Genomic DNA, 22575 nt, shown 5'->3' on the forward strand with positions numbered 1-22575 from the left:
AAGGAAAAAGAGAGAGAGGGATCGAGAGAGGCGGGGGGAGGGAAGGAAAAAGAGAGAGAGGGATCGAGAGAGGCGGGGGGAGGGAAGGGAAAAGAGAGAGAGGGATCGAGAGAGGCGGGGGGGGGGAAGGAAAAAGAGAGAGAGGGATCGAGAGAGGCGGGGGGAGGGAAGGAAAAAGAGAGAGAGAGGGATCGAGAGAGGCGGGGGAGGGAAGGAAAAAGAGAGAGAGGGATCGAGAGAGGCGGGGGAGGGAAGGAAAAAGAGAGAGAGACACTATTAGCCTTCCTTCAGCAATGGGCCAACACGACTTAGTACTCTCGTCAGGAGGCACAGTTTCTTATGTTGGTTGACTCGTGACTCATTTTGTGACATTTGACAGAATAATTTAGTAACCTTTTAAAGATGATTTTTCTACTTATTATATCATTTCCTTTGACTTTTCAGTTTGACCTCGTGTCAGATCAATGTCTCCAACTATTGCCTCCAGATATGATTTAATGTGGGACTACACATACTATTACAGCTTCATGAATGTCAAATGTTGTTGTCATAACGACAGAAATGCCCAAGCAATCCTTTAGCCTTAGGCTTTCTCTTCAACTCATATCTCTGATTCCATTTCACATCCCATGTTGACACACTTTACTGTAAGCATTGAACTGTACAGTTCAGAATGTGTGAACCACAGCTGTACTGCAGATAGAGGTCTTGCTACTACAGCTGTACTGCAGATAGAGGTCTTGCTACTACAGCTGTACTGCAGATAGAGGTCTTGCTACTACAGCTGTACAGGCAACATATAATGTCTGAAAAGAGCTCAAGCATTGACCCTGCAACATCCTCATGAGATGTACAATGTTTACAGAGGTTTGCCATCATTCTAAAGAGCAAAGGTTTTAGCTTATACTGTACATGCATGTTCAAAATACACAGGTTCTGTGCACTGCAGGTCTGCACAGATCAACTGATATTCACAATGTCTATGCAGACCTGATCTTTAAAGCAATCAAGAATTTGTGCAACAGATGGAACGGACCACCTGTTAATCAACTGCTATGCCTTCTACCACAGAACTCAGTTGGTCCTGTTCCCTGATTGGTTCTTCTTCTTCCCTGTGGCATATTCCTCTGATCTCTCTGTGTATCACAGCACCTGACCCTCTGCATGGTGCTGCTCGTCACTCACAAAGAGGCCCCTAAGTGCTGCTGGGATTGTTTCCTTATGTTAAAAGCATAACAACCACAACCACAACCACACACACACACACACAGACAGACAGACAGATGGACAGACGGACAGACGGACAGACGGACAGACGGACGAACAGACGAACAGACAGACGAACAGACAGACGAACAGACAGACGAACAGACAGACGAACAGACAGACGAACAGACAGACGAACAGACAGACGAACAGACAGACGAACAGACAGACGAACAGACAGAGAGACAGACGAACAGACAGACGAACAGACAGAGAGACAGACGAACAGACAGAGAGACAGACAGACTGAATGGTGAACAGACAGAGAGACAGACAGAATGGTGAACAGACAGAGAGACAGACAGAATGGTGAACAGACAGAATGGTGAACAGACAGAGAGACAGACAGAAGGGAGACCAGGGAGAAGGGTGAACAGACAGAGAATATTTCAACACTACATGTCATCTACAATAACAATAGGCTTGTCGTGCACTATCTCCCTCCTTGAAAGCGAGTGAGTGTCACATTGCTGATTGCTCATTGTTATGGTGAGTTGGAGATGAAAGAGAAATAAGCTGCCAAATGCTCAGGACCCTCTGAGTTTCTCCCTGTACACTCTTAGAAAAAAAGGTGCTATCTAGAACCTAAAAGGGTTCTTTGGCTGTCCCCATAGAACCCTTTGAAGAACAATTTTTGGTTCCAGGTAAAACCCTTTTGACTTCCATGTGGAACCCTTTCCACAGCGGGTTCTACATGGAACCCAAAATAGTTCTACCTGGAACCAAAAAGAGTTCTACCTGCAATCTAAAAGTGTTCTCCTATGGGGAGAGGCGAAGAAGCCTTTCGGAACCCTTTTTCTAATAATTCAGAAGGGATAAGGATACATCAGCAGCACCTCCTAGGGAGAGAGAGACTGCTGAGAGAGAGACTGCTGAGAGAGAGACTGCTAGGAGAGAGAGACTGCTGAGAGAGAGACTGCTGAGAGAGAGACTGCTGAGAGAGAGACTGCTGAGAGAGAGACTGCTGAGAGAGAGACTGCTGAGAGAGAGACTGCTAGGAGAGAGACTGCTGAGAGAGAGACTGCTGAGAGAGAGACTGCTGAGAGAGAGACTGCTAGGAGAGAGAGACTGCTAGGAGAGAGAGACTGCTGAGAGAGAGACTGCTGAGAGAGAGACTGCTGAGAGAGAGACTGCTGAGAGAGAGACTGCTGAGAGAGGGACTGCTGAGAGAGAGACTGCTAGGAGAGAGAGACTGCTGAGAGAGAGACTGCTAGCAGAGAGACTACTAGGAGAGAGACTGCTGAGAGAGAGACTGCTGAGAGAGAGACTGCTAGGAGAGAGACTGCTGAGAGAGAGACTGCTGAGAGAGAGACTGCTGAGAGAGAGACTGCTGAGAGAGAGACTGCTAGCAGAGAGACTACTAGGAGAGAGACTGCTGAGAGAGTGACTGCTAGGAGAGAGACAGCTGAGAGAGAGACTGCTGAGAGAGAGACTGCTGAGAGAGACACTGCTAGGAGAGAGACCGCTGAGAGAGAGACCGCTGAGAGAGAGACCGCTGAGAGAGAGAGACTGCTGAGAGAGAGACTGCTAGGAGAGAGAGACTGCTAGGAGAGAGAGACTGCTAGGAGAGAGACTGCTAGGAGAGAGAGACTGCTGAGAGAGAGACTGCTGAGAGAGAGACTGCTAGGAGAGAGATACTGCTAGGAGAGAGAGACTGCTGAGAGACTGCTGAGAGAGAGACTGCTAGGAGAGAGAGACTGCTAGGAGAGAGAGACTGCTAGGAGAGAGAGACTGCTGAGAGAGAGACTGCTGAGAGAGAGACTGCTAGGAGAGAGAGACTGCTAGGAGAGAGAGACTGCTAGGAGAGAGAGACTGCTAGGAGAGAGGATTCCTTTAAAGCTAACTCTTGCATCGTACTGTCAAAGGATACATTTACTCTAAAAAGCACTAATATTTCTGAATATCTGAATATCATTCCATTGGCATTACAGTAACTGATTCCATGGGAAGTCTTGGCATAATTCTCTTTGATGGATGTAAATGTGATCATACACTGTAGTATCTTTGAAGAGCTGACACCAAGGAGAACTGCAGCAGTGTTCACTGCTATGCAGACGAGGCTCTGAACAAAGCAGAGCTGAGCTGAAGAACTGCAATGTAGGCAGAAAAAAGATATGTTAAGCTTCTGAAGGGGAGCAGAACTGATCTTCTGTAGGGAAGCAGAACTGAGCTTCTGTAGGGCAGCAGAAGTGATCTTTTGTAGGGCAGCAGACCTGAGCTTCTGTAGGGCAGCAGAACTGAGCTTCTGTAGGGCAGCAGAACTGATCTTCTGAATGGGCAGCAGAACTGAGCTTCTGTAGGGCAGCAGAACTGAGCTTCTGTAGGGCAGCAGAACTGAGCTTCTGTAGGGCAGCAGAACTGAGCTTCTGTAGGGCAGTAGAACGGAGCTTCCGTCGGGCAGCAGAACTGAGCTTCCGTAGAGCAGCAGAACTGAGCTTCCGTAGAGCAGCAGAACTGAGCTTCCGTAGGGCAGCAGAACTGAGCTTGCGTAGGGCAGCAGAACTGAGCTTGCGTAGGGCAGCAGAACTGAGCTTCCGTAGGGCAGCAGAACTGAGCTTCCGTAGGGCAGCAGAACTGAGCTTCCGTAGGGCAGCAGAACTGAGCTTCCGTAGGGCAGCAGAACGGATCTTCTGTAGGGCAGCAGAACGGATCTTCCGTAGGGCAGCAGAACTGAGCTTTTGTAGGGCAGCAGAACTGAGCTTCCGTAGGGCAGCAGATCTGAGCTTCTGTAGGGCAGCAGAACTGATCTTCTGTAGTGCAGCAGAACTGATCTTCTGTAGTGCAGCAGAACTGAGCTTCTGTAGAGCAGGAGAACGGATCGTCCGTAGGGCAGCAGAACGGATCTTCCGTAGGGCAGCAGAACTGAGCTTCCGTAGGCAGCAGAACTGAGCTTCCCTAGGGCAGCAGAACTGAGCTTCCGTAGGGCAGCAGAACTGAGCTTCCGTAGGGCAGCAGAACTGATCTTCCGTAGGGCAGCAGAACGGATCTTCCGTAGGGCAGCAGAACGGATCTTCCGTAGGGCAGCAGAACTGATCTTCCGAAGGGCAGCAGAACTGAGCTTCCGTAGGGCAGCAGAACTGAGCTTCCGTAGGGCAGCAGAACTGAGCTTCTGTAGGGCAGCAGAACTGAGCTTCCGAACAGGCAGCAGAACTGAGGTTCCGTAGGGCAGCAGAACGGATCTTCCGTAGGGCAGCAGAACGGATCTTCCGTAGGGCAGCAGAACTGATCTTCCGAAGGGCAGCAGAACTGAGCTTCCGTAGGGCAGCAGAACTGAGCTTCCGTAGGGCAGCAGAACTGAGCTTCCGTAGGGCAGCAGAACTGAGCTTCCGTAGGGCAGCAGAACTGAGCTTCCGTAGGGCAGCAGAACTGAGCTTCCGTAGGGCAGCAGAACTGAGCTTCCGTAGGGCAGCAGAACTGAGCTTCCGTAGGGCAGCAGAACTGAGCTTCCGTAGGGCAGCAGAACTGAGGTTTCGTAGGGCAGCAGAACTGAGTTTCCGTAGGGCAGCAGAACTGAGCTTCCGTAGGGGAGAAGAACTGAGCTTCCGTAGGGCAGAAAAACTGAGCTTCCGTAGGGCAGCAGAACTGAGCTTCCGTAGGGCAGCAGAACTGAGCTTCCGTAGGGCAGCAGAACTGAGCTTCCGTAGGGCAGCAGAACTGAGCTTCCGTAGGGCAGCAGAACTGAGCTTCCGTAGGGCAGCAGAACTGAGCTTCCGTAGGGCAGCAGAACTGAGCTTCCGTAGGGCAGCAGAACTGAGATTCCGTAGGGCAGCAGAACTGAGCTTCCGTAGGGCAGCAGAACTGAGGTTTCGTAGGGCAGCAGAACTGAGTTTCCGTAGGGCAGCAGAACTGAGCTTCCGTAGGGGAGAAGAACTGAGCTTCCGTAGGGCAGAAAAACTGAGCTTCCGTAGGGCAGCAGAACTGAGCTTCCGTAGGGCAGCAGAACTGATCTTCCGTAGGGCAGCAGAACTGAGCTGATGTAGGGCTGCAGAACTGAGCTCCTGTAGGGCAGCAGAACTGAGCTTCTGAACAGGCAGCAGAACTGAGCTTTCGTAGGGCAGCAGAACTGATCTTCCATAGGGCAGCAGAACTGAGCTTGCGTAGGGCAGCAGAACTGAGCTTGCGTAGGGCAGCAGAACTGAGCTTCTGAACAGGCAGCAGAACTGAGCTTCCGTAGGGCAGCAGAACTGATCTTCTTTAGAGCAGCGTAACTGATCTTCTGTTGGGCAGCAGAACTGATCTTCTTTAGAGCAGCAGAACTGATCTTCTGTTGGGCAGCAGAACTGAGCTTCTGTAGGGCAGCAGAACTGAGCTTCTGTAGGGCAACAGAACTGATCTTCTGTAGGGCTGCAGAACTGAGCTTCTGTAGGGCAGCAGAACTGATCTTCTCTAGGGCAGCAGACCTGAGCTTCTGTAGGGCAACAGAACTAATCTTCTGTTGGGCAGCAGAACTGAGCTACTGTAGGGCAGCAGAACTGAGCTTCTGTAGGGCAACAGAACTGATCTTCTGTAGGGCAGCAGAACTGAGCTTCTGTAAGTCAGCAGAACTGAGTTTCTGTAGGGCAACAGAACTGAAATGTTGTAGGGCAGCAGAACTGAGCTTCTGTAGGGCAACAGAACTGAGTTTCTGTAGGGCAGCAGAACTGAGTTTCTGTAGGGCAGCAGAACTGAGCTTCTGTAGGGAAGCAGAACTAAGCTTCTGAACGGGCAGTAGAACTGAGCTTCTGAAACAGCAGCAGAACTGATTTTCTGAACAGGCAGCAGAACTGAGCTTCTGTAGGGCAGTAGAACTGAGCTTCTGTAGGGCAGCAGAACTGAGCTTCTGTAGGGCAGCAGAACTGAGCTTCCGTAGGGCAGCAGAACTGAGCTTCCGTAGGGCAGCAGAACGGATCTTCCGTAGGGCAGCAGAAATGATCTTCCGTAGGGCAGCAGAGCTGCGCTTCCGTAGGGCAGCAGAACTGAGCTTCCGTAGGGCAGCAGAACTGATCTTCCGTAGGGCAGCAGAACTGATCTTCCGTAGGGCAGCAGAACTGATCTTCCGTAGGGCAGCAGAACTGATCTTCCGTAGGGCAGCAGAACTGAGCTTCCGTAGGGCAGCAGAACTGAGCTTCCGTAGGGCAGAAGAACTGAGCTTCCGTAGGGCAGCAGAACTGAGCTTCCGTAGGGCAGCAGAACTGATCTTCCGTAGGGCAGCAGAACTGAGCTTCTGTAGGGCAGCAGAACTGAGCTTCTGTAGGGCAGCAGAAATGAGCTTCTGTAGGGCAGCAGAACTGAGCTTCTGAGCAGGCAGCAGAACTGAGCTTCCGTAGGGCAGCAGAACTGATCTTCCGTAGGCCAGCAGAACTGAGCTTCTGTAGGGCAGCAGAACTGAGCTTCTGTAGGGCAGCAGAACTGAGCTTCTGTAGGGCAGCAGAACTGAGCTTCTGAGCAGGCAGCAGAACTGAGCTTCCGTAGGGCAGCAGAACTGAGCTTCCGTAGGCCAGCAGAACTGAGCTTCTGTAGGGCAGCAGAACTGAGCTTCCGTAGGGCAGCAGAACTGAGCTTCCGTAGGGCAGCAGAACTGAGCTTCCGTAGGGCAGCAGAACGGATCTTCCGTAGGGCAGCAGAACTGAGCTTCCGTAGGGCAGCAGAACTGATCTTCCGTAGGGCAGCAGCACTGATCTTCCGTAGGGCAGCAGAACTGATCTTCCGTCGGGCAGAAGAACTGATCTTCCGTCGGGCAGAAGAACTGAGCTTCTTTAGGGCAGCAGAACTGAGGTTCTGAACAGGCAGCAGAACTGAGCTTCCGTAGGGCAGCAGAACTGATCTTCCGTAGGGCAGCAGAACTGAGCTTGCGTAGGGCAGCAGAACGGAGCTTGGGTAGGGCAGCAGAACTGAGTTTGCGTATGGCAGCAGAACTGAGCTTCCGTAGGGCAGCAGAACTGAGCTTCCGTAGGGCAGCAGAACTGAGCTTCCGTAGGGCAGAAGAACTGAGCTTCCGTAGGGCAGCAGAACTGAGCTTGCGTAGGGCAGCAGAACTGAGCTTCCGTAGGGCAGCAGACCTGAGCTTCCGTAGGGCAGCAGAACTGAGCGTCCGTAGGGAAGCAGAACTGAGCTTCTGTAGGTTAGCAGAACTGAGCTTCTGTAGGGCAGCAGTCCTGAGATTCTGTAGGGCAACAGAACTTTCCTCTGAACATATACTGAACAAGAATATAAACTCAACATGCAACAATGTCAATGATTTTACTGAGTTACAGTTCATAGAAGGAAATCAGTCAATTGAAATAAATTCATTAGGCCCTAATCGATGGATTTTACATGACTGGGCAGGGGCGCAGCCATGGACGGGCATAGGTCCACCCACTTGGGAGCCAGGCCCATCCACTGGGGAGTTTTTCTCCACAAAAGAGGTTTATTAGACAGAAATAGTCCTCAGTTTCATCAGCTGTCCTGGGTGGCTGGTCTCAGACGATCCCACAGGTGAAGAAGGCAGATGTGGAGGTCCTGGGCTGGCGTGGTTATACAAGGTCTGCGGTTGTGAGGCCAGTTGGACGTACTGCCAAATTCTCTAAAATGACATTGGAGGCATTGTGAAATGAACATTAAATTCTCTGGCAACAGCTCTGGTGGACATTAATGCAGTCAGCATTCCAACTGCACGCTCCCTCAAAACTTTGACATCTGTGGCATTTGTGACACATTTGTGTTGTGTGACAAAACTGCACATTTTAGACTGGCCTTTTATTGTCCCCAGCACGAGGAGCACCTGTGTAATGATCATGCTGTTTAATCAGCTTATTGAAATGCTCACTAACGGGGATGTAAACAAATGTGTGCACAGAATTTGAGAGAAATAAGCTTTTGGTACGTATGTAACATTTCTGTGAACTGTTATTTCAGCTCATGAAACATGGGACCAACATGTTGCGTTTAGATTTTTGTTCAGTATAGATCTTAGAACTAGACAGTGGAGCTGTAGAACTATAGAACTGTCAAATTTGAGATTAAATTTGTAGAACTGCAGAACTGTAGATTAAAGCTGTGGAACTATAGAACTGTCGAATTGTAGATTAAAGCTGTAGAACAATAAAACTGTAGAACTGTAGATTAAAACTATAGAACTGTAGAATTGTAGATTAAAGCTGTGGAACTGTAAATTACAGCTGTAGAACTATAGAACTGTAGATTAAAGCTGTAGAACTGTAGAACTGTAGATTAAAGCTATAGAACTGTAGAATTGTAGATTAAAGCTGTAGAACTATAAATTACAGCTATAGAACTGTAGATTAAAGCTGTAGAACTATAGAATCTGTAGAACTATAGAAGCTGTAGAACCTTTCTACAGAACTGGTAGAACTAGATATTTGGTCGAGATACACACACAGGAAAGAAAGGGACACAGGCATGTACTGTATCTCCCTCCCATCAAGTGCTGCAATGATACAGGCAGCTAACTTGATGAAAAAATGAACACTTTGTCTCTTAGAGTTTGACAGAGTAGCCTGTTTGGGATGCTGAGGTTTGCAAGGAGTATGAGGAAGATAAGTAATCTAGTATTCTATGTGTGTGGCAAACTTTGTGAGGAGTGGTGACACAAATCCATTTCAGTTTCGACCCACAATCAAACGGGAAAAGTGCTTTGAAAGGCGGTTTTGGCGGGAGAAGACTCTCCTGACTGTCATCACACAGTTCCAGTTGAGCGACTGTACTTCAAAGTACTCCAATAACATATATGCTTCCTTCAATTAAACATTTAGGGTTGTGAACAACCGCGCTGATGAGTTGAGCTTATAGAAGATGTCCCTTATCAAGAGTATATCAATGTGCATATAAGATTTACATCAAACACCATGCCCAGATGATATCTCTGTTTCCTCTGACTCCTCGCTACAATTGGTACGATTTAGACTCAAACACACTGAGGGAAGACCCCTTCAGGAATAAAGAAGTTCATGCAGAAGTTAGATGAAAGAAAATGAACATGGAAAAACTATAGACCTGAGTACTGAAGTGTGGTACAAGCTGTCTTGTCCAGAGCTGACCATGTACTTCTTAGGCTATTTACAGAATAACAAGTCCTGGATGCTTTTCTAGCAATAGATAATAATAAATCCACAGAGGCCGACCAATTGGATCCCGGGCTGCGTAAGTGTGCAGCGCCCATCATTGTTGGCATCAATAACCCACATTTTTCATTGTTATTTCATATTCCAAAAGTATGAAAAGTCAGGGTTTAGTGCAGAGCACTATTACAACAACCACCTCAGTCAGGGTTTAACCCTGAAAAGAGCACTATTACAACAACCACCTCAGTCAGGGTTTAACCCTGGACAGAGCACTATTACAACTACCACCTCAGTCAGGGTTTAACCCTGAAAAGAGCACTATTACAACTACCACCCCAGTCAGGGTTTAACCCTGAAAAGAGCACTATTACAACTACCACCTCGGTCAGGGTTTAACCCTGAAAAGAGCACTATTACAACAACCACCTCAGTCAGGGTTTAACCCTGAAAAGAGCACTATTACAACTACCACCTCAGTCAGGGTTTAACCCTGAAAAGAGCACTATTACAACTACCACCTCAGTCAGGGGTTAACCCTGAAAAGAGCACTATTACAACAACCACCTCAGTCAGGGTTTAACCCTGAAAAGAGCACTATTACAACTACCACCTCAGTCAGGGTTTAACCCTGAAAAGAGCACTATTACAACTACCACCTCAGTCAGGGTTTAGTACAGAGCACTATTACAACGACCACCTCAGTCAGGGTTTAGTACAGAGCACTATTACAACTACCACCTCAGTCAGGGTTTAACCCTGAAAAGAGCACTATTACAACTACCACCTCAGTCAGGGTTTAACCCTGAAAAGAGCACTATTACAACTACCACCCCAGTCAGGGTTTAACCCTGAAAAGAGCACTATTACAACTACCACCTCGGTCAGGGTTTAACCCTGAAAAGAGCACTATTACAACAACCACCTCAGTCAGGGTTTAACCCTGAAAAGAGCACTATTACAACTACCACCTCAGTCAGGGTTTAACCCTGAAAAGAGCACTATTACAACTACCACCTCAGTCAGGGGTTAACCCTGAAAAGAGCACTATTACAACAACCACCTCAGTCAGGGTTTAACCCTGAAAAGAGCACTATTACAACTACCACCTCAGTCAGGGTTTAACCCTGAAAAGAGCACTATTACAACTACCACCTCAGTCAGGGTTTAGTACAGAGCACTATTACAACGACCACCTCAGTCAGGGTTTAGTACAGAGCACTATTACAACTACCACCTCAGTCAGGGTTTAACCCTGAAAAGAGCACTATTACAACAACCACCCCAGTCAGGGTTTAACCCTGAAAAGAGCACTATTACAACTACCACCTCAGTCAGGGTTTAACCCTGAAAAGAGCACTATTACAACTACCACCTCAGTCAGGGTTTAACCCTGAAAAGAGCACTATTACAACTACCACCTCAGTCAGGGTTTAACCCTGAAAAGAGCACTATTACAACTACCACCTCAGTCAGGGTTTAACCCTGAAAAGAGCACTATTACAACTACCACCTCAGTCAGGGTTTAACCCTGAAAAGAGCACTATTACAACTACCACCTCAGTCAGGGTTTAACCCTGAAAAGAGCACTATTACAACTACCACCTCAGTCAGGGTTTAACCCTGAAAAGAGCACTATTACAACACTTTTTTTGGTTACTACATGATCCAAATATGTTATTTCATAGTTTTGATGTCTTCATTATTATTATGTAATAATAATGTAGAAAATAGTAAAAAATATGAAAAACCCTTGAATGAGTTGGTGTGTCCAAACTTTTGATTGGTACTCTATATATGTACAGTGCCTTCAGAAAGTATTCAGACCCCTTGATTTTTCCTTATCAATCTACACACAATACCCCTTAATGACAAAGCAAAAACAGTTTTTTTTAAAAAGTTTTTGCTAATTCATAAAAATAAAAATAAAAATCACATTTACTCAGTAGTTTGTTGAAGCACCTTTGGCAGTGATTACAGCATTGAGTCTTCTTGGGTATGACGCTACAAGCTTGGCACACCTGTATTTGGGGAGTTTCTCCGATACTTCTTTGCAGATCCTCTCAAGCTCTGTCAGGTTGGATGGGGAGCGTTGCTGCACAGCTATTTTTAAGTCTCTCCCGAGATGTTCGATCAGGTTCAAGTCCGGTCTCTGGCTGGGCCACTCAAGGACATTGAGACTTGTCCCGAAGACACTCCTGCATTGTCTTGGCTGTGTAATTAGGGTTGCTCTGGAGCAGGTTTTCATCAAGGATCTCTCTGTACTTTGCTCCATTCATCTTTGCCTCGATCCTGATGAGTCTCCCAGTCCCTGCCGCTGAAAATAATCTCCACAGCATGATGCTGCCACCACTATTCTTCACCGTAGGGATGGTGCCAGGTTTCCTCCAGACGTGACGCTTGGCATTCAGGCCAAAGAGTTCAATCTTGGTTTCATCAGACCAAAGAATCTTGTTTCTCATGGTCTGAGGGTCTTTAGGTGCCTTTTGAAAACTCCAAGAGGGCTGTCATGTGCATTTTACTGAAGAATGGCTTCTGTCTGGCCACTCTACCATAAAGGCATGATTGGTGGAGTGTTGCAGAGATGGTTGTCCTTCTGGAAGGTTCTCCCATCTCCACAGAGGGACTCTAGAGCTCTGTCAGAGTGACCATCGGCTTGTTTGTCACCTCCCTGACCAAGGCACCTCTTCCCCTGATTGCTCAGTTAGTCCGAACGGCCAGCTCTAGGAAGAGTCATGGTGATTCCAAATGTCTTCCATTTAAGAATGATGGAGGCCACTGTGTTCGTGGGGACCTTCAATGCTGCAGAAATGTTTTTGTACCTTTCCCCAGATCTGTGCCTCGACACAATCCTGTCTCGGAGCTCTACAGACAATTCCTTCGACCTCATGGCTTGGTTTTTGCTCTGACATGCACTGCCAACTGTGGGACCTTATATAGACAGATGTGTGTCTTTCTAAATCATGTCCAATCATTTGAAATTACCACAGGAGGACTTTGAATAAAGAAACTCAAGGATGATCATTGGATAGATACATCATGCACCTGAGATCAACTTCGAGGCTCATAGCAAAGGGTCTGAATATTTATGTAAATAAGGTATTTCTGTTTTTTATTTGTAGTAAATTTGCAAACATTTCTAACAACCTGTTTTCGCTTTGTCGTTATGGGGTACTGTGATGTCATTATGGGGTATTGTGATGTCATTATGGGGTATTGTGATGTCATTATGGGGTATTGTGATGTCATTATGGGGTATTGTGTGTAGATTGCTGGGGATTTTTTTAAAATCTATTTTAGAATAAGGCTGTAACGTAACATAATGTGGAAAAAGTCAAGGGGCCTGAATACTTTCCAAAGGCACTGTATATTTTGTGTATAATGTGTATATTTGTGTTGTATTGTGCAGAGCATTTGAAAAAGAGACCTAGGTCTCAATATGTCTTAAAAACATGTATGTGACTGAACCAAACACTCGCTCCAGTTAAGATTCAATGGCCGGTATCTTGTTGCTAAACTACAGTCACATTACCCTGTGTGTTGACGTTAGTCCTTGTCCCTCCTGACATTCAATCTTGTGAATTATGGTGGCAAAATGTGACAGAGGGTTTTCCCACCGCGTGTCCATCTGAATGGAGAGAGAAACATTTCCTGGACCTCCCTGTTTTAGACACAGACAGGAGAATCTAGAACAGTCTCTACACTGTGTTATTCTGCATCCGTTTTCAAAAACCACACTATATCTTAGACTCACTGAGTTAGCCTTGGCAGGTTTAGAGGTGAAAAAACACTTTTGCAAAGGTTAGTAGCGTATATCACCAAGCACACGTAATCTCATAAACCTAGAACCAAAATATTGCGTAATGTTGGGAGAGACTAAGGTCTAGATTCAATCCGTAGCATGGAAGATCTGCGTTATAGCGCAATTAAAATGTAAAGGTAACTTCCGATTGAGCCAACGTTTACTGTGAATGCAGTCTCTGCTAACATGGGAACATTGCCTTTAAATTCCAATCATCCTATAGCGCAGATGAATCTAGGCCTAAACTAGATGTTTGTTGTGATATTTCTGACAAAACTAACATGCTCAGCTTGCTCTGAGTGAAACATCCAACATATTTAAACAGATTCAACAGAAAACTTAAAATAAGACAGATAGTAAAATGTCTGTCTTATTGTGACCTTTGAACGGAGGCCCGAGCCATGACCCATGTATTTTCTGCAGTTAAACTCTCACTGGGGATAATATCTTTCCACTGATGTGAGAGAAGAAATGACATTACATGGATCCGAGCTCTTGTGTTTATTGCATGATCTGCCTGGCAGCATAATAGCCTCGTCATCCACAACACAAATATGAATATCCCAAAGGTATTTAGAAACACACTGGCCCATGATGACACAAACACAACAAAGTGGATGCTATGTCGCTCATCGAAGGCTGGTTCCAAGTACTCTCTAACATCCTAGTTTACTTTCTTATTTCAGGAAATAAGAAAATCTCCTTTCTTTTTTTCATCCAAGCAGAAAACCAGAGAAAGGCATCAGGAGAATGTTTTGTAATACAATACAATGCACCAGTTGGCTTCTCACTGCAGCAACAACAAATAAAAGGGCTCCAATTTGCTTCACGCTTTGTTTGCCTCAGACTCCCACATGAGTTGTGTTTGTTCCTATTTGTTTCCAGTCAATGGAGCAAACAAACCCTAAACAAACTAAGCTCTTTCTCTAGCTTGTCAATTACCATCTCTCTGTATCATCCTCTGTTACAGAAACAAAGCTTTCAAAGTCATTCATTTGGATCATGTATGTAATGTCATGGGATGACATAATGGGTTCAGGAAACAAGTGATCTCTGGAGTTGAAAGATCTCTTTCAGTTGTTCAACATTCAGTTTTCAACAGCAAATATCAGCAGCACAGTCAGATATATGGCACTCCAAATCTCTGAGATTACAATCTTTCTGATGCCTGTTTAATAAAGATATTGAATGATGAATTGGCAGAGTCTGACATTGTATCTCAAAGTCTCAACCTTTACACTGCTGATTCAATATGTAACTATATGACTTTGTCATGAGGGTTGATGGGGGGGATGAGGAAAATCAGCTCTCAAGACATTATCCAGAGCAAGGTCTTCAGTAAATGTCACAGAGCCACTCACCCATTGATATGACTTACAAGGGGTTGCCCTCCTGCCCTTTTAAAATGTGGCATCATGTCATTTCAAGTGGGCAGCTAGCATGTGACAGGTTCAGAAGAAAGGCGTGTAACAGTTCTGTATGCCAGCCTGGTCTCATAAACCAGACGTAACATAGTACATTTAAATCCGGGACACTCGAATTAGTATGATATGTTACATTTGGTATGGTTACATAAAACAGAAGGTTACTTAAGGCAAAAACAAAAGTAGGGTGGTTGGTTGGGGTGGATGGGTATATGTAAAACAACAACTTCCACAACTACGTACTACTTTTTAGCTACTACTTAGCATGTTAGCTAAACCTTCCCCTAACCTTAACCCTTTAACCTAACCCCTAACCCTAGTCCCATAGTTGTGGAAAGTAGGGGTGCTGAAGCACCCCTTGAAAAATCTGAATAAATACAAAATCTGAATAATTGTAAAAACATATATTTTTTTACAAAAGTAGTGCACTGGGCCTAGTAGAGGAAAGATGTAGACGTCTGTAGGGCAGGCCCAAAAAATATTTTGGCATCTCTGCTTTGGCAAAAAATGTAGTTTTATAATTAAGAACAGTATCTTGCAGGATTCAATAGTTAGAATTGTAAGAGTTGTTGCCCTGTCACTTTCCCTGCGATTGTCATTCTAATTGAATCCAGAAAGAATAAAACTCTGTCCTCAAACATTTATATCAAAAGTTCCAAAGTTATGGGAAAAGACACAAAACATCAACATAAAATAAAATACTTTTCTTGATCGAATAACAAGAAAAACAACCACTTTTTGTGCAGTATTGATTTACCATCCTTACAAACCACAATGTAAATGTGCATTACTGTATCGTACATAGGCTGGTCATCTAGGTTAGTACCTGTAGACTTTCCATCACCATGAAGAACAATGCACAATACAGTAATTGAGTACATTGAGACAGCAAGTGGTTGGTGAGGATGTGGCTCAGTTGGTAGAGCGTGGCACTTGCGATGCTAGGGTTGTTGGTTCGATTCCCACGGGGACCAGTATGAAAATGTACGCACTCAAAATGTTGCACTGGATAAAAGTATCTACTAAAATGGAAAAGGAATGAATAAACCATTTCAATTTGTATTTATTTATTTTACCTTAATTTAACTAGGCAAGTCACTTAAGAACAATTTCTTATTTTCAATGATGGCCTAGGAACAGTGGGTTAACTGCCTTGTTCAGGGGCAGAATGACAGATTTTTACCTTGTCAGCTCGGGCATTCGATCTAGCAACCTTTCGGTTACTGGCGCAACGCTCTGACCACTAGGCTACCTGGCGCCCCACATAGAAATAAGTTGCACTAGCAACTGGAAAACATATCAAGCAAGTATTTTATATTCCACAAGCATTATCAGATTAACTGTTTTGTATTACTAGCCCTGTATTAGCGGACCAATATAGACGTCTGTAACACTGGGCCTTTACTAGCCCTGTGTAACAGGGTTTTATTGGTGATTCCCCTTGCCACTTTATTGTTAAGCCAATGGGTTTTTGGTTTTAGTTTTGTCTTGCCTTCACCTACTCAACATGGCATCTTATTGGCTGGTTTGCGTAGCTTGCTTACGAGGGAGGATGTTTCAGTTAGAATCGTCCCAGTGAACAAGCACCAAACCAGCGGTAAGTTGTTGGTTGCAAAGCACTGTACATCAAAAGTGATTTTTATACTCCCAAGTGATGATTTAAATGTACAATTTATATAAATTTGTTTGTAAATGTTATTCGAACATCACACATAAGATGCAGTGTTTTTTGGAGAATATTGGTTGTGCATTTTGGTTGTAAAGAATTCCCGCCAGTACTAGCTAGCAACTTACTGTGTCTGGTGGGGGGGGTTCATATATTTTGTACAGTGCGTGAGTGCAGAGTTGGATGGTGAGCCGTGCATTGCATGACGTGCAATTTTGTGCTGTTCCTATCAGGTACATTGTTAAAGATATTATATTGTATATTGTAATTGTATTATTTTGGTAACTACAGCCCAGTGAACAAGCACCAAACCAGCGAATAAATCTCCATGACTGGTGCTACACGTTGGAGTTCGTGTCGAGGATTGATTGTACACAACGCAAGCCGAGTACTGTTACACCTGTATTAGCAGACCAATATAGATGTCTTCAGCGCACAATTTCTTCTTCTTCTCTGCATCCCCCCCCCCAGTCTGCCAAAAAAATCGCAGCACCCCCACCCTCAAAGCACTTCCCGCGGCTATGGCTTACCTTAACCCTAACCCCTAACCCTAATGGTTGCCACCTAGCTAACATTAGCCTTAGCCACCCAGCTAACGTTAGCCTTAGCCACCTAGCTAACGTTAGCCACAACACATTTTTATTCGTAACAAATAAGTTTAGCAAATTCATAACATACTGTATCATTGAAATTGTAATTCGTAACATATCATACCAAATGGATGATGGACCTCTACAGATTAATACATACCATACGAAACATAACATATCATACTAATTGGAGCGTCTCGGATTGACATTTACTATGTTACGTCTACCCCTGAGTCCAGGTTGCAGCAGCTTCTGTACATCGAGGAAGGTTAGGGAACTTTTGACCACCTGTTGGTTTATAACGCACTTTTAAGTGCAAGGTGCCATTCTTTTTGTCCTGGAATGGGAACTGGGTGATCGGAGCGGAGGCAGTGAAATGTTAGCTAACCGTTTATAGCAAGCAATGTGAACACTAGGTACTGCTTTGTAGCGTGAGTCTTGTTTCGTGCATACATGGTGTGACTGTGTGTGTGTGTGTGTGTGTGTGTGTGTGTGTGTGTGTGTGTGTGTGTGTGTGTGTGTGTGTGTGTGTCTGTCTGTCTGTCTGTCTGTCTGTCTGTCTGTCTGTCTGTCTGTCTGTCTGTCTGTCTGTCTGTCTGTCTGTCTGTCTGTCTGTCTGTCTGTCTGTCTGTCTGTCTGTCTGTCTGTCTGTCTGTCTGTCTGTCTGTCTGTCTGTCTGTCTGTCTGTCTGTCTGTCTGTCTGTCTGTCTGTCTGTCTGTCTGTCTGTCTGTCTGTCTGTCTGTCTGTCTGTCTGTCTGTCTGTCTGTCTGTCTTGCCATCAGTCAGTCTGTCAACAGCTTCCAAGGCCTCTCATGTTGCAGTATGAAAAGTAAACAGTAAAGAGTACATCGAAGAGGACAGTATGTGAGAGGGAAAGGAGGGGGTGGATTTAAACTGACATGTTCCCTGGAAGAGCAGGAAGGAGGGGCTGGATTTACACTGACATGTTCCCTGGAAGAGCAGGAAGGAGGGGGTGGATTTACACTGACATGTTCCCTGGAAGAGCAGGAAGGAGAGGGATCTGTAGAAATAATATAAGGGGAATAACACTAGCCACTGTTCTCTTCTGATGCGATATATAACTATAAGGACCCTTTTTTATAATTTTTTTATTTAACCTTTATTTAACCAGGTAGGCCAGTTGAGAATAAGTTCTCATTTACAACTGCGACCTGGCCAAGATAAAGCAAAGCAGTGCGACACAAACAACAACACAGAGTTACACATGGAATAAACAAGCGTACAGTCAATAACACAATAGAAAAAAGAAAGTCTATATACAGTGTGTGCAAAATGGCGTGAGGAGGTAAAGCAATAAATAGGCCATAGTAGCAAGTAATTACAATAACTACCACACCTTCTGCATATACAAACCCCCACTACACATAGTTCAGCAGGTCACATAGCTAAACTGTATTAGAAGAGCCAGAGTATATATACTCCACATTAGGTCATGTAAAGAAGATAAGATCATACAGAAGAAATGATTACAGGTATATATATGTGTGTGAGTTCAGACAAGATAAGTTAATACTGACAAGGGAAGATACAACCTCCTGTGTGTGTTGAGACAAGACACGTTAGCGGAGCTCTTGAAATTGTGCCATATCTGGGTTATTATAAATCTCTTAGTTCTCAGTACTGAATAGGTTACAGTTAGCAGGGGTGCCCTTGCCTTAGCCAATGAAGCATCGCCATAGGCCCTTAGGGGGAAATGTTTTGGAGAAACGTACAGGGAGAGAAAAGGGACTGTCTAGGAACGATTAATTTCCTCCGATGATGAAATGTTGCAGATGACGTGACTTTGGCAAGCGTGTTCTTCAATAAAGCAGCTGTAATATAAAGGTATTAAATCCTGTCATGTCAATAAATTGGTCATGGCCGTACATCTGTCGTGGATAAATGTGTGAGCAGAGAATAGGGGTTTGCTCATATTTCTATTCTTGCTGAGAGGTCTAATTTTACACTGTGTTCTCCTACACAGCATATCAACTATCACTATTTCTCTCTTCTCTTTCCTCTCTTTTTCATTCTTTCTCTCTCATCTCTCTCCCTCTTTCCTCTCTCTCTTCCTATTTCCTCTCTCTTCTGTTCATAATGATCATGATGCATGATTATAATGTCTGTCTGCCTTGGAAGATGAGCCAGATGGTCTGCCTTTTACCCTGTGTATCACTCTCCCACTGGGGGATCGGGTAAACTGAGACAGACATTACCCCTTGGTTGTGTTAGGGGAAACCTGTGGATTATAAAAAAGGTCCTAGCTATGCCAGGCATGCCACACCAGGGAGGATGTGGGTAGAAATAGTAGGCCATATGGAGGGCATGCTCTGAGGAGAGGGGGGAGAGCTCTTGTTCAGGAGGAGGGGAGGGTGGATGTGTGTCTCTGTGTGTGTGTTTTTCACTCTCTATCTGTCCTCTGTCATTACCAGGGGTCATTACTCTCAATCATGGCAGGCCTATACACACTAGGGAGCACACTCACACGCAGAGAGCTGTAAGAGGGAAAATATTGATTTGCACACGACGGTTGATTGCACCATTAGTGTGTGTACTCCGTTTGTGTATTTCATTTTCAAAGTCTCTCCCCTAACTTCAAATGAACATTGCCTACAGTACGTTCCATTAAGGCAATCCAGGTAGATGTTAGAGGGCCCTTTTATTGAAGAATGTGTTTGTTTCATATGATTGTGTTTAGCTTCTTCGTGTTTTGGGGTTGCTTTTCAATGTATTGATGTGTATATAGATATGTATAGTGTAATTGATGTGTATATAGATATACAGTTGAAGTCGGAAGTTTACATACACCTTAGCCAAATACATTTAAACTCAGTTTTTCACAATTCCTGACATTTAATCCTAGTAAAAATTCCCTGCCTTAGGTCAGTTAAGATCACCACTTTATTTTAAGAATGTGAAATGTCAGAATAATAGTAGAGAGAAGGATTTATTTCAGCTTTTATTTCTTTCTTGGCCCATTCCTCCTGGTGTAATCAAGTCAGGTTTGTAGGCCTCCTTGCTCGCTCACGCTTTTTCAGTTCTGCCAACAAATGTTCTATAGGTTTGAGGTCAGGGCTTTGTGATGGCCACTCCAATACCTTGACTTTGTTGTCCTTAAGCCATTTTGCTACAACTTTGGAAGTATGCTTGGGTTCATTGTCCATTTGGAAGACCCATTTGTGACCAAGCTTTAACTTCCTGACTGATGTCTTGAGATGTTGCTTCAATATATCCACAAAAAAAAATTCCATGATGCCATCTATTTTGTGAAGTGCACCAGTCCCTCCTACAGCAAAGCACCCTCACAACATGATGCTGCCACCCCCGTGCTTCACGGTTGGGATGGTGTTCTTTGGCTTGCAAGCCTCCCCCTTTATCCTCCAAACATAACAATGGTCACTATGCTCAAACAGTTATATTTTTGTTTCATCAGACCAGAGGACATCCTCCAAAAAGTACGATCTTTGTCCCCATGTGCAAAAAAAATCCTGGCTTTTTTATGGTGGTTTTGGAGCAGTGGCATCATGAGGAAGGGAAATTATGTGGATATATTGAAGCCACATCTCAAGACATCAGTCAGGAAGTTAAAGCTTGGTCGCAAATGGGTCTTCTAAATGGACAATGACCCCAAGCATACTTCCAAAGTTGTGGCAGGACCACAAAGTCAAGGTATTGGAGTGGCCATCACAAAGCCCTGACCTCAATCCTATAGAAAATGTGTGGGTAGAACTGAAAAAGCGTGAGCGAGCAAGGAGGCCAACAAACTTGACTCCGTTACACCAGCTCTGTCAGGAGTAATGGGCCAAAATTCACCCAACTTATTGTGGGAAGCTTGTGGAAGGCTACCCGAAACGTTTGACCCAAGTTAAACAATTTAAAGGCAATGCTACCAAATACTAATTGAGTGTATGTAAACTTCTGACCCACTGGGAATGTGATGAAAGAAATAAAAGCTGAAATAAATCATTCTCTCTACTATTATTCTGACATTTCACATTCTTAAAATAAAGTTGTGGGCCTCCCGGGTGGCGCAATGGTCTAGGGCACTGCATCGCAGCGCTAGCTGTGCCACCAGAGTCTCTGGGTTCGCGCCCAGGCTCTGTCGCAGCCGGCCGCGACCGGGAGGTCCGTGGGGCGACGCACAATTGGCCCAGCGTCGTCCAGGTTAGGGAGGGTTTGGCCGGTAGGGATATCCTTGTCTCATCGCGCTCCAGCGACTCCTGTGGCGGGCCGGGCGCAGTGCGCGCTAACCAAGGGGGCCAGGTGCACGGTGTTTCCTCCGACACATTGGTGCGGCTGGCTTCCGGGTTGGAGGCGCGCTGTGTTAAGAAGCAGTGCGGCTTGGTTGGGTTGTGCTTCGGAGGACGCATGGCTTTCGACCTTCGTCTCTCCCGAGCCCGTACGGGAGTTGTAGCGATGAGACAAGATAGTAATTACTAGTGATTGGATACCACGAAAATTGGGGAGAAAAGGGGATAAAATGTAATAAAAATAAAAATAAATAAATAAATAAAGTGGTGATCTTAACTGACCTAAGACAGGGAATTTTTACCAGGATTAAATGTCAGGAATTGTGAAAAACGGAGTTTAAATGTATTTGGCTAAGGTGTATGTAAACTTCCGACTTCAACTGTATAGTGTAATTGATGTGTATATAGATATGTATAGTGTAATTGATGTGTATATAATTGTTGTTTATTGATGTGTTCTGTTCTTCTGCTCTTGGTCTCAGCATGACTCCCTGCTTAATTAAATAAAAGGTTCAATAAAAATTACACTGTAGGTCATGAAACTTGTGTTCAATTTAAAAACCACACTTTGGAGCCCCATTAAGAACCCCAAACTGTCCTAAATGTCTATTCAAAGGTGTAGGCTATTATTTACCCTCATTGTGATATACGGTATATAAACCTTGTCTTCATTCCATTAATGTGACCTCCCACTGTTCCTTTCCGTCTCTTCCTACAGACCTTACGGTGAGCTCACCAACTGCACCTACCTGATTGCTCTGAAGATGGACTGTTTCTGGCCCAACCGGCTGGTGGACGAGTTCTTCATCCGCATCCACAAGCAATACTTCCACGATTGCTCCCTGTCGGGACGGCTGCTGCGTGATCCGCCCAACCGTATCCTTGGGCCGTTCATCGTGGTGCCCATCCTTGTCACGTTGCTCATGACTGCCCTAGTGGTGTGGAGGAGCAAGCGCAGTGAAGGCATGGTGTAGCCAGGCCCAACCTCCAGGCCACCAGCCAGGGAGAAGATGTCTAGAGGAGGCCCCCTTCACCTCCACCTCCACCTCCACCCATGACAGACTCAGATACACATAACACTGCTGCTACCTACTACAGAACAGACATCATGGACCAGGTGAGGGACTGGGAGGACTATCTAAGCCTGTCTCAAGGATAACATTATAGAGCATCTCTGGTCCTATCACTCTGTTTGATAGGAGACCGAGCTAGAGGCACAGGATATAGGAAAGTACACGGACTACAAGATGAGAGTTCATATAACTACAGTAATTATACCCTGCAGGCGGACTGGTTTAAAAATGGAAGAGTGATTCCATTGCCCTTTATCTACTAAATCCAATCTGGCTGGAGAATCACAAGCTGTTTGCCATGAAGGACAGATGGTGTCTGATTGGTTTGAAGGACTTCCTGGACACATTAGGTAATTTCCTGTGCAGTGAGTTGAGACACTTTGGCACAGCTCCTGGAGTGGACTTCTTACAGTCAGTCACTGATTGGTTGACATAAAGCATCGTCCTATCATCTCTGTGCTTTA

At 45.2% G+C, this 22575-nt stretch overlaps 1 protein-coding gene across 1 annotated transcript; it reads left to right on the forward strand.

The window, feature by feature from the left end:
• The first annotated feature begins 19238 nt into the window (after positions 1-19238).
• LOC120063661 (receptor activity-modifying protein 1-like) lies at positions 19239-22012 on the forward strand. The gene is made up of 2 exons (XM_039013957.1): positions 19239-19285; positions 21757-22012. Exons 1-2 carry the CDS (start codon positions 19239-19241, stop codon positions 22010-22012), a joined length of 303 nt encoding a protein of 100 aa, XP_038869885.1.
• Positions 22013-22575: the final 563 nt, after the last annotated feature.

The sequence above is a fragment of the Salvelinus namaycush genome, chromosome 19 (assembly GCF_016432855.1).
Source record: "Salvelinus namaycush isolate Seneca chromosome 19, SaNama_1.0, whole genome shotgun sequence".
Taxonomy (NCBI): Eukaryota; Metazoa; Chordata; class Actinopteri; order Salmoniformes; family Salmonidae; genus Salvelinus; species Salvelinus namaycush.

What these genes read in the sequence shown, in the direction of transcription:
- LOC120063661 (XM_039013957.1), top strand. Translation starts at nt 19,239, where the DNA reads ATGGCAGGCCTATACACACTAGGGAGCACACTCACACGCAGAGAGCT. An exon ending in ACACTCACACGCAGAGAGCT is followed by an intron (nt 19,286 to 21,756) that starts GTAAGAGGGAAA and finishes CTCTTCCTACAG; the next exon opens with ACCTTACGGTGAGCTCACCA.